The sequence below is a fragment of the Pleurodeles waltl genome, chromosome 11 (genome assembly GCF_031143425.1).
Source record: "Pleurodeles waltl isolate 20211129_DDA chromosome 11, aPleWal1.hap1.20221129, whole genome shotgun sequence".
Classification (NCBI taxonomy): domain Eukaryota; kingdom Metazoa; phylum Chordata; class Amphibia; order Caudata; family Salamandridae; genus Pleurodeles; species Pleurodeles waltl.
Window position 1 is genome coordinate 779,082,052 of NC_090450.1, and position 16,702 is coordinate 779,098,753.

The 16,702-nt window shown below is 47.6% G+C and overlaps 1 protein-coding gene across 5 annotated transcripts in view; it reads left to right on the forward strand.

The window, feature by feature from the left end:
• Positions 1-461: 461 nt before the first annotated feature.
• The window catches only part of VSIG10 (V-set and immunoglobulin domain containing 10), a 235,858-nt gene continuing 219,617 nt past the window's right edge, over positions 462-16,702 (forward strand). For all 5 annotated transcript variants that reach the window (XM_069214493.1, XM_069214491.1, XM_069214492.1 and 2 more), the window contains exon 1: positions 462-928. In XM_069214493.1, coding sequence (XP_069070594.1) covers positions 859-928 — 70 coding nt within the window. In that variant the 5' untranslated portion in view covers positions 462-858. The remainder of the gene's footprint in view (positions 929-16,702) is intronic.

Genomic DNA, 16,702 nt, shown 5'->3' on the forward strand with positions numbered 1-16,702 from the left:
TAGATACTGCAATTAGACCCACTACCCTTTGCTAGGTGCAGCTTAAGGAGACCCGCTTCAAGAATTTATCCCTTCTGCAGTTCGAAGATGTTTTTAAAAACACAAACCTTTTTTTTTTTAACAAAACTGTACATTCTTAACTACAGAATTATTGATCTCTTTTTTTGCTGCTGAAAACCAAACAATGCAGGCTAGAGTTTCACTATTGTAATAATATATTGCCTTTCAGGTAAAATAAACACCCTTTTCTAATTATTGTATAATAAATATGTAATATAGATAACAGGTAACGTATATTGTGGTCCTATATTTACACCTCGGGGCTCCGGTGACATTTACAAATCTAGAGATGATTCAACCGAACCCTTTGGTGGCAACCTTGGACCATATTACACGGTGTCTGGCCCGTGTTCTAGCTGTGTTTACAAGCTGCCTGCTCTGGTTGTACCTGTGCAGGGAGTGGCTTCCCTCCTCCCAACAAATGAGCTAGAAACCCGGAAGAAGCCTTTGGACGCCCAGGAAGGTAGAGAAATGACACGCTGCAAACCCTTAGAGGATCCGAGCCCCTTTCTGCCCCCAACCATCCAGGCTACTCCCATTTGGCTTTAACCTGCTGTGCGCCCCTTTCATTTCTTTGAGGTTAATGGAGGCTGTGCTAACTACATGGACGAAACTGCAGCCGTGCACCGCCCCCATCCAGCAACTGTTGGTTTGTATCCCGCTGCACTGCGGAGGCAAAAGAACACCTTTATCTAAATTGTTGGCTTTCTCAATAAGTTCTCCGTAACCACCCCTCCTCCCTTTCTTCGTAACTCCCCCTCGACTTTCCTGGAGGTTGGCAAAGACCGTGTGGCGGAGATGCTGGCACTCGTGCCGACCCGGAGAGTCCTCGTGACGCTAGCTCTGCTGCTCTGTGACCCGGCTGCAGGTAAAGTGCTTCCCTTTCTACCTGTTGCTTTGTGCCATAACACTGTGGTGAAACCACCTAATTACAGGCCCTGTGAAAAGGGCGGATCTTTAATGCCTCATTTCTAGGCCTCACTATAGCCTTCGCATGTTGTGTATTTTATGACATTTGAATGGGGTGGGTTTTGTATGTAAAGCACTATGATGCGGCCATTGCCCGGAGATGGCGCTACAAATATACATCTGGACAATCAAGAGCAACGATTGACGGGTAGGTAATCCATTGAACGTGTGGAAGAGTTTATCCACGTGTTCACTTAGCATCCATGGACTTTGTGTTCATTCATTAAGCGAATCATTCACTAATATCCTGATCATTAGTAAACTCCCAATTAGAGGCGAGAGACCCCACGCTGCTCTTCCAATGCAGCTCAGCACTCGCCTGAAGTGTTCTATTCTACTCTCTTTGTGAACCCCACACAGCTCTGCCAACCCATGTCAATTCAGGGTTGATTTTAAAATACGTTACTCGGAATCCAAGAAAGTAACAACAGTTGTCAGTGTCGAGGGAATGCAGTTGGCAATTTTAAACAAAAATATGTTTTCAATTCCTCTTTCATTCAGATAGCCTACCGTGCTCACCTCCTTCTAATGCTTATTTCTACTCAGATTATATTTTGTTGTACATTGCTCCCCTCAAATCTACCGTCCAATGGAAACAGGTACTTCATCCAGTGAAATGCAGAATTTACACACATGTGCAAGGTACATGTTGCTATGTTTTTAATCAGAGGAGGACGAAGCACACTTCAGTGTAACTTGCAAACTGACGCTTCCTGTAGGGATGCTCCCTAAAGTCAGTGGGCCCCTAAACTGACTTCTCTTGCACCAGGAAAAAACTTATCTTTCTTAAGGCTGGAATTACGTGGCCATCTGTAGTCCTTGGTATCTTATCGGAATTGGAAGCCATTAGTTTTCTGCGTATCCGTTAGCGGAAGTGCAGTCAGTAGCGTAGCAGTGATGGTGTAGGCCTTGGTGCAAGCAAAGAAAATAGCCCCTTTGACAGGTGTTGGGTAGTGGAATACAGCAATGTTCAGGGTTGAGTGGCCCCGCTGCCCTGCACATGCTGCACAAATGGTAGCTACGCCCGTGAGTGCCGTGTCTAGAAAAGCCTCGGTCAGTCAGCCCAGGCATCGCTCCTACCATCAACGCCCACTCTTTTCAGATGGACCTCCAAGTTCGAGGGTGACTACTTCACTCCAAGTTATCATGGATATTGTTTCCAGTCCTGGATTTTAAAACAACAAATCATTGGTCACTGGTGTGTTAGTCTAATTAACTGCATGGTAGCAAACTTAGACAACATCCAGGATGTATTTGGTGCCAACTGAATCCGAGGCCTGGAAACAGCGTCTAAGATGACATGGAATAGCATGCCACTCTACTAAGCACAGCTCCTAGAACTGTAAGTTAAGAATAGGCGCATTTTAAATCAGGAAGAGGAAGGTGTTTCGAGGAATTTATCTTTGTCTTGAGACAGTCAGTGATTGGCGGTATCCGTTTAATGTACTTTCGTATGTTACGGGATTCACAAGGCCTTGGCACCACTGCATCCTTATAGTGCTTACATTGTGAAGGACTAGTATGCACATGACAATGGGGGTGATCGCCTAAGTTATGGAGAAAGGTTCAGGAGTTCTCGACTAAGCTTTGGAAACTTAATGCTCTCTATTTACAAATCGTAGTCAATATACAATGAAATGAAGATTCACTGTATCAAGTGGACATGATAGGAATGCATTTTAACCTGCTTTCTCAGTTGCCGATGGTGCAAGTTGAGAAAACTCTTTGGCGAATCTGCAAAAACTGTCCAAAGTTCTAAACCACCGAAAATAAATAGAGGCTCCACCTGACGTCAAGGATATTGCTTCAGGGTGTTAACCCCTTCGCTGCCAGGCCTTTTCCCCCTCGGGTGTCAGGCCTTTTTTTGGCTATTTGGGGCATGGTGCGCTTCGGGACTCATAACTTTTTGTCCACATAAGCTACCCACGCCATATTTGCGTCCTTTTTTTTCCAACATCCTAGGGATTCTAGAGGTACCCAAACTTTGTGGGCTCCCCTGAAGGAGGCCAAGAAATTAGCAAAAATACAGTGAAAATTTAGTTTAAAAAAAAAAAAATGGGAATAAAGGGCTGCAGAAGAAGGCCTGTGTTTTTTTCCCCTGAAAATGGCATCAACAAAGGGTTTGCGGTGCTAAAATCACCAGCGTTCCAGTTTTCAGGAACAGGCAGACTTGAATCAGAAAACCAAATTTTTCAACACAATTTTGGCATTTTACTGTAACATACCCCATTTTTACGATTTTTTTGTGCTTTCAGTCTCCTTCCAGTCAGTGACAGAAATGGGTGTGAAACCAATGCTGGATCCCAGAAACCTAAACATTTCTGAAAAGTAGACAAAATTCTGAATTCAGCAATGGGTAATTTGTGTAGATCCTACAAGGGTTTCCTGCAGAAAATAACAATGAAATAAAAAAAATATTGAAATTGAGGTGAAAAAAACAGCAATTTTTCTCTACGTTTTTCTCTGTAACTTTTTCTTGCAATGTCAGATTTTTGAAAGCAATATACTTCTGGTTGCAGGGATATATAGGGCTTGTAGGTTCATCAAGAACCCTAGGTACCCAGAGCCAATAAATGAGCTGCACCTTGAGTTATCAAGAAAACCTTTGTATTTCCAAAATGGGCACAAGATAGGGTACTGAGGAGCAGTGGTTATTTGCACATCTCTGAATTCTGGGGTGCCCATACTAGCATGTGAATTACAGGGCATTTCTCAAATAGATGTCTTTTTTTTACACACTGTCTTATATTTGCAAGGAAAAAATGTAGAAAAAGACAAGGGGCAATAACACTTGTTTTGCTATTCTATGTTCCCCCAAGTCTCCCGATAAAAATGGTACCTCACTTGTCTGGTTAGGACTAGTGCCAGCGACAGGAAATGCCCCAAAACACAAAGTGGACACATCACATTTTCTCAAAGAAAACAGAGGTGTTTTTTGCAAGGTGCCTACCTGTGGATTTTGGCCTCTAGCTCAGCCGGCACCTATGGAAATCTACCAAACCTGTGCATTTTTGAAAACTAGAGACCTAGGGGAATCCAAGACAGGATGACTTGTGGGGCTCTCACAGGTAAAAATTATACCTCACTTGTGTGGGTGGGCCAGGTGCCTGCAACAGAATAAGGCCAAAAACTTGTAGCGATAAAGGGGATAGCAGAGCGAGTTGATAAGGACATAGTCTTCTTTTTACATCTTTAGGCTGACTCTGCTTTGGGGACCCACACAAGTGAGGTGTCATTTTACTTGGGAGACTGAGAGGAACGCTTGGGAGTAGGAATTTTGTGCTGTAGCGGTGATCCTACTAAGAAAAGTCAGGAAAATATGCTTTTTTAAGCAGATTTTGAGGTCTGCAGAGGAGTCTGGGCAAGAAAATTTGGGGGATCCACGCAAGCCACACCTCCCTGGACTCCTTGGGGTGTCTAGTTTAAAAAAATGTCTGGGTTTGGTAGGTTTCCGTAGATGAAGGCCGCACCCACGACCAAAAACATAGGTGCCCCCTCTCCCCCAAACACAGGTAGTTTTGCAATATATCATTTTGATGTGTCCACGTACGTCCGTGATGTGCCAAACACTAAAATTGTGAAAAGAAACGCACTTAGGTTATGTGAAAAAAAAAACCTCACCCACCAACTAAGTTGGTGGCATGTTTTATCATCAGGGTCCCACCTGAGACACCTAGCGTGTCACAAGTGTGCTGCGATGCCTGATTATAGCGGAGCAGGTTTTGTCATTTGTTCCACACATACTGGTTGGATTTGGCACGAGGGTGAGTGATGGTTCAGTAGATCAAATTTTATTAACAAGAGATTTCATAAAAGTAAAATGCACTGTTAACAACTGAAAGGCCAAAAAACTAAACCAATGACTCACAGCTCGTGAGTTGTAAAGCCGCGTCAAGGCACCAACCGTATTACAGTCCATTCACACACATTTCATACATGACATGCACAAGACCATTCACGCTGCCAGCCACAGGCCCAGCACATTACAACACTCGCATCAACAGACAGTGCCAGTCAAGGGCCCATCACTTACATACGCCCACATATCTGATACAGCAGTCACACTAGCTGATGAGAGTGTGTGGACTGACGTTTGGCTGGCACTGCCAGCCAAGCGCCACCCCATGTACACCACCAGCCAAGCGCCACCCCACACACATCGCCAGCCAAGCGCCACCCCACACACACCGCCATCACTTTTTTTTCTGTTTATAAACAACAAAGAAACCACTAACTAATTATAAAATAAGTACAAAACTACAAACACAAAAGCTCTAACTAAATACATGACAGTAATGCCAACTGTGAAACTGAACATACGAAAATATAAAATAGGCAGCTTACGCTCACGGTATTTCCTCAAAAAGTTTCTGTGTGTGGTAATTTCTGAAACAGCCGGGCACACACAGCCCAGGCTTTGAAGTGCAATCGAGGCAGTACATCCGGCTCTCCCTCCGGATACCTCTTTGGGCACATACTCCACATTTCTTAGTGGGTAAGTCTTTCTTGGGAGTGGGAGGAAAGTGATCTGGAAAGTGGCGATCTTTCAATCTAGCCACTTCGTCCACCACTGCTACTCTAGGAACTCTTGCCTGTTCCACCACAATAAGGCTCTCTATCACCAACTCCAGAAATTTAACAAATGTCATCCTTCACTCAGGTGAACAATCCTTGAACACAATAAAGGCATTAAAAGTTGCCAGATGAAATAAATGTAGGGCCAACTTTTTATACCACACGTAAGACTTATGCAGAGCAGTGTAAGGTTGCAACCTCTGATCTACTCTATCAACACCACCCATGTGCCTATTGTAGTCCAAAATGCACGCAGGTTTGCGCGCTTTGGCAACCTGGCCCCAAACAGTCACAGGGGAAGTACTCTCATCATGGATGGTAGATAGCATGTACACATCCCTCCTGTCTGAAAATTTCAGAGCTAGCAGCTCATTATTCCGCAAAGCACTGCACTGTCCCCTCTCAAGTTTTTTACAGACAAGCTCCCTTGGATAGCCTTTCCGGTTAGAACGGATTGTGCCACAAGCAACAGTGTCCATTCTAAACAACTCCTTGAACAACTGCACTCCAGTGTAGAAAGTATCTACATAAAAATGGTGACCTTTTGTTAAACAGTTGTCTACCAAGTTTCCACACAATATTTTCGCTAACTCCAAAAGAGGCTGGACAACCAGGAGGGTCAATACTGGAATCCCTACCAGTGTAGACCCGGAAATTATACACGTATCCTGAACTGCTTTCTGACAGCATATACCATTTTATCACATACCATGCCCTCTTACTAGGAATGTACTGCTTAAAAACGAAACGCCCCTTGAAAAGGACCAAAGACTGGTCCACACTTATCTCTTTGCCTGGAACATAGACCTCTAAAAACCGTGCTGGCTGCTCCATGTTTGGGGCAATCCAGGTGTCAGGTCTTCTAATGGGAAACCCTTCAGCCTCAGGCTGCTGCACTCTTGGCACATCAATGTCCTCCTCTAAAACAGGCCCTTCATCTGCACTAAGAGTGGCTTCCTCATCAGAAGAATCCTCCCGGACAGAAAACTCACTGCCAGAATCTCTCAATTCCTCCTCTGCCTAGATGCAGAGTCAGTCTTGTAATCATGGTCTGAAGACGACTCAAAAAGCATGCCAGCAACCTGCTGAGCGGTCACTCTGCGGCTAGCCATGAGCCTCACTAACAACAAATGGATTGCCAACAACCACCAGCACTAAAATAAGTGATAAACAAAGTGTAGCTTTATCACAAAGAGTTATGTACTAAAAAACGATACCACTCACTTGCCTGAAAAAGCTACTCACCAGCTACTACTCTGCACAGACACAGCAATCACCAATGATACCCCACTAAAAAGAAAAAAGAAAAAAGCAAATTAGACATATGACAACACAAATATCATTGTGCCCAAATCTAAGGACAATTTCACACACAATACTACATTTAGTACATCACCTACAAACATGTCATTCATGCATGTCAACAATACTCTTTTGGAGTAAATTGCTTTCACTTACCTAAAGCATGCAACTATGCAAACCGCAGGACAACTACTGCCAAAACTGCAAGGATCCACAGCAATGGAAGCAAAAGCTTTGAACTAGAACAAAAAGAAGAAATACACTGTTATAATCACAAATACAAATACTTCACCAGTTGACAAACACCCCACCACCAAGAACTTAGAAATTGTCCCTGGTGCCTAAGTGGCTTCTGCCCCCCTTGGGGGCAGATGGGCCTAAAAAAAATAGGCCGATCTGCCCCCAAGGGGGGCAGAAATGGCCAACAGCTCTGTACCCTGTTTGGGGGGTGGGGAGGGCCAGCACAAAAAAAACTAAGGGGAGCAAAAAAAAAAAAATCCCCTCATGTCTTGGTGGCTTCTGCGCTCTTGGAGGCAGATAGGCCTAAAATAATAGCTCGATCTGCCCCCAAGGGGAGCAGAAATGGTCATCAGTAATGTGCCCCCGTTTGGGGAGCGATGCTTGCAAAAGGGGCCGCCCCCCCACCGAAACACAAAACACACACAGACACAAGATCCCTGGTGCCTAAGTGGATTCTTCCCCCCTTGGGGGCAGATGGGCCTAAATAAAATAGGCGAATCTGCCCCCCAGGGGGGCAGAAATGGCCAACAGCTCTGTGCCCCTTTTGGGGGTGACCCTTGCCAAAGGGGGCACCCCCAGCACAAAACAAAAAAAAAGGGAACAAAAACAAAAATCCCTGGCTTATTGGTGGTTTCTGCCCTCCTTTGGGGCAGATGGGCCTAAAAAAATAGGCCCATCTGCCCGAAGGGGGCAGAAATAGCCAATTCTAATTTCCCCCCCTTTGGGGGTGCGACCCTTGCCCAAGGGGTGCCCCCAAACATACAAAACACACACACCACTCAATCCCTGGCGCCTAGTGGGTTTTGACTCCCCTGGGGGCGAGATCGGCCAAAAACATGGCCGATCTAGCCCCGGGGGGGCTGAAACATATAAAAAATTATTCCCCCCGGGGCAGCGACCCTTGCCTATGGGGTCGCTGCCCAAAAACATAATGTAAACATAATCCCTGGTGGTCTAGTGGTTTTTTACCCCCGCCCCCCTTGGGGCAGATCGGACAAAAAAAATGGCCGATCTAGCCCCGGGGGGGCTGAAACATATAAAAAATTATTCCCCCCGGGGCAGCGACCCTTGCCTACGGGGTCGCTGCCCAAAAACATAATGTAAACATAATCCCTGGTGGTCTAGTGGTTTTTGACCCCCGCCCCCCTTGGGGCAGATCGGACAAAAAAAATGGCTGATCTGCCCCCGGGGGGGGGGGGGGCGAAATATGATAAAACATTGCCCCCAATGGGAGGGACCCTTGCCCAAGGAGTCGCTCCCCAAAAAAAAAAAAAAAATCCCTGGTGTCTAGTGGGGATTCCTGGTCCACGATCGCGGGCCCCGCCCGCGATCGTGGACCAGGAATCCACTGAAAACAGGCACAGGGGGAAAGGAAAAACACTTTCCTTTCCCCCTGTGTTTGTTTTCACCCCCAAAAACCCCCCAAAAGAGAGAGACTTGCTTCCAGCGCGTCCTCCGCCGACGTCCTCAGATTGCCGAGGGCGGTTTGGGGGTGGAAGGGGAAGGGATTCCCCTTCCATCCTCGACTTGGTGGTGTGGGTGGGGGGCCCATGGGGGGAGCGCTAGCCCTTCCCCCGTGGGCCCAGTGCAGGACGAGGTGGTCTCGTCCCAGGCACACTTGAACCATGTGCTGGGACGAGACCACTCGTCCAAGGCACCCGAGGGGTTAAAACGGGCAGTTCCGAAAATCAGAGAAAAATTTGATATTCTCTTAATGGAGTTAACATATATCTGCTAGTCATTCTCAGGACACACAATACTTTATGGTGCAGGCCAGTTACAACCCCCATCAGTATTCAGCATGGGAACCTCTGGTGCTGGAAATGGGCTAGCACCATAAAGTAAACCTAGTACAGTGGTCAGATTGTAACAAATGGCAAATCCACATGATTGTACTGCAGGCACGCATTCTACCAGTCACACTGTGTTAGTGAGAACACAGGTGCAGGGAAGAAATTTGCCTCACTGCTGGAACTGGGGTGAAAGTTTATGATCAGAGTACAAAATAACCTAAGAGGAGTGCTGGGGCCAGAGTGAAAAATTCCGAGCATCTCTGACATAATTCTGCCCATCCAAACCATAGCTGTGTTTCTCTCTGGCATGATACTGTTCACAGCTACCACAACAACATCTATGTTTGATATATTTTGAGCATCCTTGGAATTATGGTGTGCAGCCCTGGCAAAATGGTGGCCCAGGCTTATTGGTGTCTATTTTTGGCATATTTAGGACAGAACATCCTCAGCCTAATTGTGCCACCCTTGGCACAATTAATGAAGGCTATTCTTGGCTTGTTGTCAGCATCCTTGTCATGGTGTGCAGGCCTGGTGCAAATGGTGACCCTGGCATTATGATGGGCACCCTTGGCATATTAGTGGCATCCTTGGACCTACAGTATCCACCAGTGGGATAATGGAAGCCATCCTTGGCATGCTGTCCATTCTGGCCAGTGATGGTATTCCATGAGCATGCAAGGCAGTCTTACAATAGATTACTTAACAGACAGGATGTTTGGGGACCAAACATTTGTTTACTTAAAACCAGAACTTCTGTTCTGAGGCAAAAATAGTGTATTTTTCCTGACTATATAAAATTTTTGTTTGGAGAAATTAAGTATTTTAATAAAAAATGGAAAGCATATATTTGAAAGCAAAATGTGAGTAGTTTCAGAAACTGATAAACAGATGTTTAGAAACAAATCAATTGCATTTCCAGAATATATTTAAAGCTGATTGTTGAGTGATCATTCATGTTGGTTTTGGAACACATATGCTGATTCTATATCTTTGGCACCAGAAGGTATTTGCTGGTATGGCTTTTATTTCATTACACATACAGAGGCATTCATATTGCTAAACATTATACAGTGTTACTACTAGTAACCCTGCCTTATGTGACCTGAAGAGCAATATTAGTAATCCTGATTAGGTTCGTACCAATGTAATCTTCTATAATGTGTTTACTATTGTAGCATGAGTCACAGTTCTTAGTAGATGGGATGATTTTTTTCCAGAAACTTTGGAAACCTGTGCTCTACGGCATCGTTCAATAAAATGTGTATGATGCCTGCCAATATTTTGTGGATTCAATTCAATATGGACCATAATATTTTGAGTCTATCAAGACTATAAAGAGTTAATCTACATATAAAATGTATGTTCTGTTGTATCTACGTAGTGCTCAGATACAATGGAACCGAGGCACAGTAAAAAGAAGGGGTTTGCTAAAAAAAACATTTTGGTCACGTGGAAAAAGTAAGAGTGCAAACAGCCTCCTTGATCACAAATGTCCTCTGAGTTTTCCACTGTAATATTTTGATTAAATCACTTGAACAGGTCACTTTGAATGTGGACTCTTTTCTACAGCAATACTCAAAACTTCCTCAGAAACTGAGGGCCTCATTACGACTTCGGTGGTCTTCAGAGAAGACCGCCAAAGCCACTGCAGCCAGTATACGCCAGGGCTGGTGGTATGCTGGCCGCCCTATTAGGAGCTTTCTGCTGGGCCAGCGGGTGAAAATAGCGTTTCTGCCCGCTGGTCCAGGGAAAAACTCACCACAACATTGATGCCGGCCGGCGGCAATGTTGTGGTGTGTCTGCACCCGTCGTGCATTTCACTGCCCGTAATTCGTGCAGTGAAATGCGCGATGGGACTGTCCATCGGGACTCCTGGACTGCCCAGGGTTGAAAGACAGTTCACATATAAACAGCACCTCTTCAGAGAGCTGACATGAACAGAGCCCTTTGATATTTAGAGTCTGTACTGTATAATCAGAAAGAGGGCATAATCTAACTCTTGCTTCATTTCAAACCTTGCCTTAATCATTCTTTTATTCTCATAGCTCTGCCACTGCCATACTATGTTACCTCTCTGGATGACACTTAATGGGGAAAATTATTTATTTTACAGGATAAGTAGTTTTTTGTAGCATCTCATCTCTTGAATAGAGCTTTTTAATGTCCACACCCCTGCTTATGTTGAAGATAAAAAAATTCATTGGAAGTTAGAAGGATTTGCCATTGTCGACAATCTTGCTCATCCTTCAGTCTCTAAATCTTTCATCATGCTCTCTTAACAAATTAGCAACAATCTCTCCAAATCTGATAATATTAATACCATTTTCTAATCTTTGTCTTCTTCTCCCTTCTCCTTGTTGGCTTCCAATAATCAGCCTCCGTCCTTTTCTATGGAATCCTATTTTATGAGCTTTAGCCATGCATTTTCCTTTATGATCCTTTTTAAAATAAGCTGTATCTTATCAGGAACCACAATAGAATCTTGCCCTGCTTGTACCAGGGCCTTTCCATCACAGTTGCTCTAAGATTAATCTGCAAGGCATCTTTAGCTTCAGGAGAAGTTCCCTTACTTGTACCACTGTTAAAAAAAAACCTGGAGTGGATCAGAACTCTGGTCAATTATCAGTCCATATCTCTGCTATCTTTGCTGCCAAAATGACCAAATCTGTAGTCCAATCAGTAACTATCTGCACATGTTGAAGCCAACAACATTTAACACTGAGATCATTCTTATCTTGACCACCACCAAAATGTAGGAATGAGACAATTCAGCAAACATTTAGACGCTGGTGGCAAAGCTGCACTCTTTTTGTTAGATTTATCTGAGGCCTTCAACACGGTGCCTCACTCCAACCTCTTAAATTGTCATGCTCTTATTGGCATGAAAGATCTCACTCTTCAGTGGTTTTCCTCATTCTTAATAGGGAGAGTATAGGCAGGTATTCTGCCTTCTTTCCAATTCACATTCAGATCACATTTATTTGGTTTTCCTTGGAGCTGTTCCCTAAACCATAACTCTTTAATATGTATGTTCACCCCTTAGTTGCTCTCACCCACTCCTTCCAGCTGCATTTGTATGCATATAAAGACAATTCACAATTTATTTTGCATTTAGATGATCCACTACTCAGTCTTCAGTCGCTGATCAGAGAATGCTTGCAAGCTATAGACCTTATGATGAACTATGATACATTGCACCTGGACACAGACAAGGTTAATGTCCTTATTGTTGGCAGCTGCTCTGCATGGTTCCACGCTTCATGGCATGAAGGTCTTGGTCCTGCTCTGACCTCTGCTATTCACTGTCTCAAAAGCTTCCATTCTCGGTTCAAAAAGCATTACTGAGAAGCCTGACTTGCTGTGGCCTACAACCAGGAATCTGGGTTCAGGTAAAGGTACATCAGCACAAATCATCACTTTACCTCTCTTCAACGTAAGTGGAGTGGTCCCTTCCAAATTCTGCTCATCGCCACCATAACAGTAAAGTGCAGATAACTACCATTACTGCCTATGCTTTACACTGCAAAACAACAGAACCTAAAGAGGAAGGGACCAAAGAGTGGGTAACATCTGTCCCTGCCACAGAGTTGTATGACTTTGGAATTTAGACCCTCATTACGACCCTGGCGGTTGGTGATAAAGCGGCGGTAATACCACCAACAGGCCGGCGGTAATAAATACGAAATATGACCATGGCGGAAACCACTCAGACAGACAGATACTTTAACACACCGACCTCCAGGACGACATCAACAGGCACCATGATGGTAACTGCCTACAGCCAGGCGGAAGACAATGTTCTGCCCACTGAATTATGAGACAACAATCTGCTACCTTTTCCGGGGCGGAGTCAACAGCATCAAAAGCCTGGCAGAAACAGATTTCAGAAGTCAAAGGACTCCCCTCTGGAGACTCAGGGAAGAACCACGCCGCCATGGAGCCTGAGTTGCCTGTGTTCCCCATGATCTTCTACCTTCTGCTCCATTACGAACACCAATGCCGGCGAAGACGACCATGGTGAGTACTGGCGCCTAGCATACAGGGGGGGGGGGGAAGAGAGTGACACACACACGCAACTCCCCCACCCCTACACATAACCAGATGCAGTAATATTACATATGCACCCCGAACCCCTCAGGAATAATGCAAGGACGAATGGAATTGATTAAAGTGAGTGTAATAAGATATAATACTATAAATACATGCATCCAAATCAACAAGGTTATACATATTAACAAATGTAGGGACACTGCCCAGTCCTCAATGTCCATGGGCCACAGGGCCACATCACATAGTCCAAGGCCCCACCTTAGTCCTGCAACAACACGGAGAGAACACTGCAGGGGCATCAGTTCGAAAAGAGACAGGCACCTCAGGGAGGTGGGGAATGGGCGGGCACCTCAGCCGGAAGTTGGAACAATGCCACTGGTCCTAGAGGGGTCAACATGCCCACTGCTTGGTCCATGGGAGTGCAAGGCCACAGTCTCTCAAGTGGGTGATTTGCCCACTGCTTGGTCCTGGAGAGTGCAAGGCCACAGTCTCTCAGTCGGTGACTTCTTCCATTGGTCCTGGAGGGGGCATTGTGCCCAGTGAGCTTCTTCCTGTGGAGGATGTGGTGAGTGGATGGCTTCTTCCACTGGTTCTGGAGGGGGTATTGTGCCCAGTGAGCTTCTTCCTGTGGAGGATGGGGTGAGTGGATGACCTCTTCCACTGGTTCTGGAGGGGGCATTGTGCCCTGTGATGCAGATCCTGCGGAGTGCAAAGTCACAGTCTCACACCTGGGTGTCAGTCCCACAGGATTGGCTGGGGCCAGGCCGCACAACAGCCCATTGGCGCAGGACTACACACTGTCCGTTGGCAGTGACAGCTGCTCAGTGGTGGTGGTAGTGGTGGTGCTGCTGGTGGAGCTGGCAGTGGTGGGGGAGGCTCCAGCCTATCCCCTGCAGCCTCAGACGGCTGCCCACTGGGGCTGCTGCTGCAGGTGGCAGTGCTGGCAGTGGTGGGGGGAGGCTCCAGCCCTTTCCCCTGCAGCCTCGGACGGCTGAACCAACATGGTTGGTGGGAGGGGGGCTCCGACTGAGTCCCACCACCAGGCTTCTTGTCCTTTCTGCCTGCTGGTGCAGGCCCCTTGTCCTTCCTTTTAGCAGCTGGGGATTGCTCCTTGCCCTTCTGTTTAGCAGCTGGGGTGCCTCCTTGCTCTTCCTTTCATCAGCTGGGGGTGCCTCCTTGCTCTTCCTTTCATCAGCTGGGGGTGCCTCCTTGCTCTTCCTTTCATGAGCGGGGGGTGCCTCCTTACCCTTCCTTGCAGCACTTGGTGCAGGCACCCTTTCAGTGTGGCTGCCTGGTGCCTGGGATCCTCTCCCACCTGGAGTAGCTGTGGACACTACTGTGCCCATGGACTGAGTGGCTGAGGTGCTTGCCTGGGTTTTGACCGCCCTGGCCTGACGTGAGGGACGGGGTGGGGGAGGGGTAGGGAAGAGGTCAATGGTGGAGAGGAAAAGCTTCTTAGGGACATTGGGGCAGGAAGAGGGAGGTGGTTTGGGAGTGGAGGAAGAGGGAGTGGTGGTAGGAGGTGTCTGCTGTGTTTGGGTGCAGGTGCATGGTCTGGATGCCGTTGTGAGGTGGATGGCTGTTGGGAGTCTGAGTGCTTGCGTTTGTACTTTGGGAGGAGGGGGCACAGACACAGTGGGAGAGGACACAGGGGGCATGTGCATTGAAGTGGGGGTGGTGACTGCCAGTGAGGGGCATGTGCTGTTAGGTGTGCTGGTGATGGGGGTAGTGGATGAGGATGTAGTGCATACAGGTGTGAGTGGAGATGAAACTAGGAGGGAGGTGGACAAGGAGGAGGAGGGGGCCACAGTGGTGGCAGTGGATGTTGGTATGTCTGATTCTGGATGGTGTTTGTGTGAGTGCCTGTGGGATGAAGTGTGGTTCTACTGTTTGCCATGCCCACTCTTGTATGTTGTCACAGGTGCATGCTCATCTGACTAAATGTGCTTGGGATAGGTTGGGGTTGAGGGTAATGGGATTGGTAAAAGGAAGTTGGAGGGGGTAGGGTGGAAACCGGGACAATGGCTGTCATCAGAGAGGAGGCCAGACCCTGGATTGATCTCTGTTGGGTTGCCAAGCCAGTGTGAATGCCCTCCAGGAATGCATTTGTCTGTTGCATTTGGGCTGCCAGCCCCTGGATGGCATTCACAATGATTGACTGCCCGACAGAGATGGATCGCAGGAGGTCAATAGCCTCCTCACTCAGGGCAGCAGGGCTAACTGGGACAGGGCCTGAGGTGCCTGGGGCGAAGGAGATGCCCACCCTCCTGGGTGAGCGGGCACGGGAAACTTGTTGAGGGGCTGCTGGGAGGGCGGTGCTGGGACGGGGGGCAGCTGTACCTGTATATGGGGTGGGCACAGAGGTGTCCGCCGCCACTAGGGAGCTTCCATCGGAGGAGGAATCCATGTCCGAACTGTCCCCTCCTGTCTCCGCCGTGGTGCTCCCCTCGCCCTCCATTCCACTGGTGCCCTCACTGTCGGTGGATCCGGCATCCTAGGGCCTATGGAATGCAGCTCCCTCCGTCGCCTGTGCCTCTGCCAGATGATGCTAATGCACATAAGGACAGGATGACAAAACAAAAAGGGGGGGAGACACAAAGGATACACTTGATCAGTGGTGCCAACAACACCTCCGTTGGCGTGCACGACACACTCACACACAGAGAACAGCCCTACGAACTAGGCAATGCACTACCAGTCACAATGCTAGTCACCAGGCCATGGATGGAGACACCTGATGCCAAATGCAGCATACCTGAGACCCACAGACCCCTGCCCAGTAGTGGATGCCTACTAGCTTGGGTGGAGTACTTTCACATCAGAACCCTGCCCAACATGGGACCAACCCTGCTATACCAGGCCTGGCCTAGGGGCACCCACAGGGCCCCACCCCCCACACCAGATACCACCCCACCATCCCAAAGTTGTATATTGGGGCATTGTACTCACCCCCTTGTGGCTGCTGTGATGCCCCCAAGCGCCCATCTGGGTCTGGATAGGCCACCGCCAGTATGCAGGCCATCAGGGGGGGTCAGGGTTCGATGGGCACCCCTCCTCGTTGGGAGGCCATCCCCAGCTGGGCCTCCGCAGTCTTCCGTGCCCAGTGTCTCAGGTCCTCCCACCGTTTCTGACAGTGGGTGCTCCGCCTGCCGTAGACCTCCAGGGTTCTCTGGTCCTTGGCGATGGCACGCCATATACCCTTCTTTTGATGGGTGCTGACCTGCAGGGAAATGGACACAGGGAAAGGTATTAGTCTGACCGTCCTGCCTGTTACAGTCATGGCCCACCATGCCCATTCCCACCTCCAGTTGCACAGATATGGCCCACCATACATGCTGCACGGTGCCCAGGGCCCATCCACCACCCACCCCCTACATGAGCCCTTCACACACAGCACTCTATGCATTCACGCAGCATGCATTGTACTCATGGTGTATTCACCTGTTGGTCTGGAGACCCATTCAGCATTCGGTCCTGGGGTAGGACCCCATCCACCAGTCTCTCCAACACCGCAGAGGTGAAGGCAGGGGCCCTTTCCCCAGTAACACGAGCCATAGTCAGTTCCAGACACAGGTCACAGCAGCACATGCAGTGTAGGTCCTCTCCTGCTGAAGGTCAGGTAGCAAGTGAGGAATATGATAGAAAATGGCAGTGACGTCCGCAGCGGTGCATACAGTCACCGCTGGCGTACATCACCATTGGCCACTGTA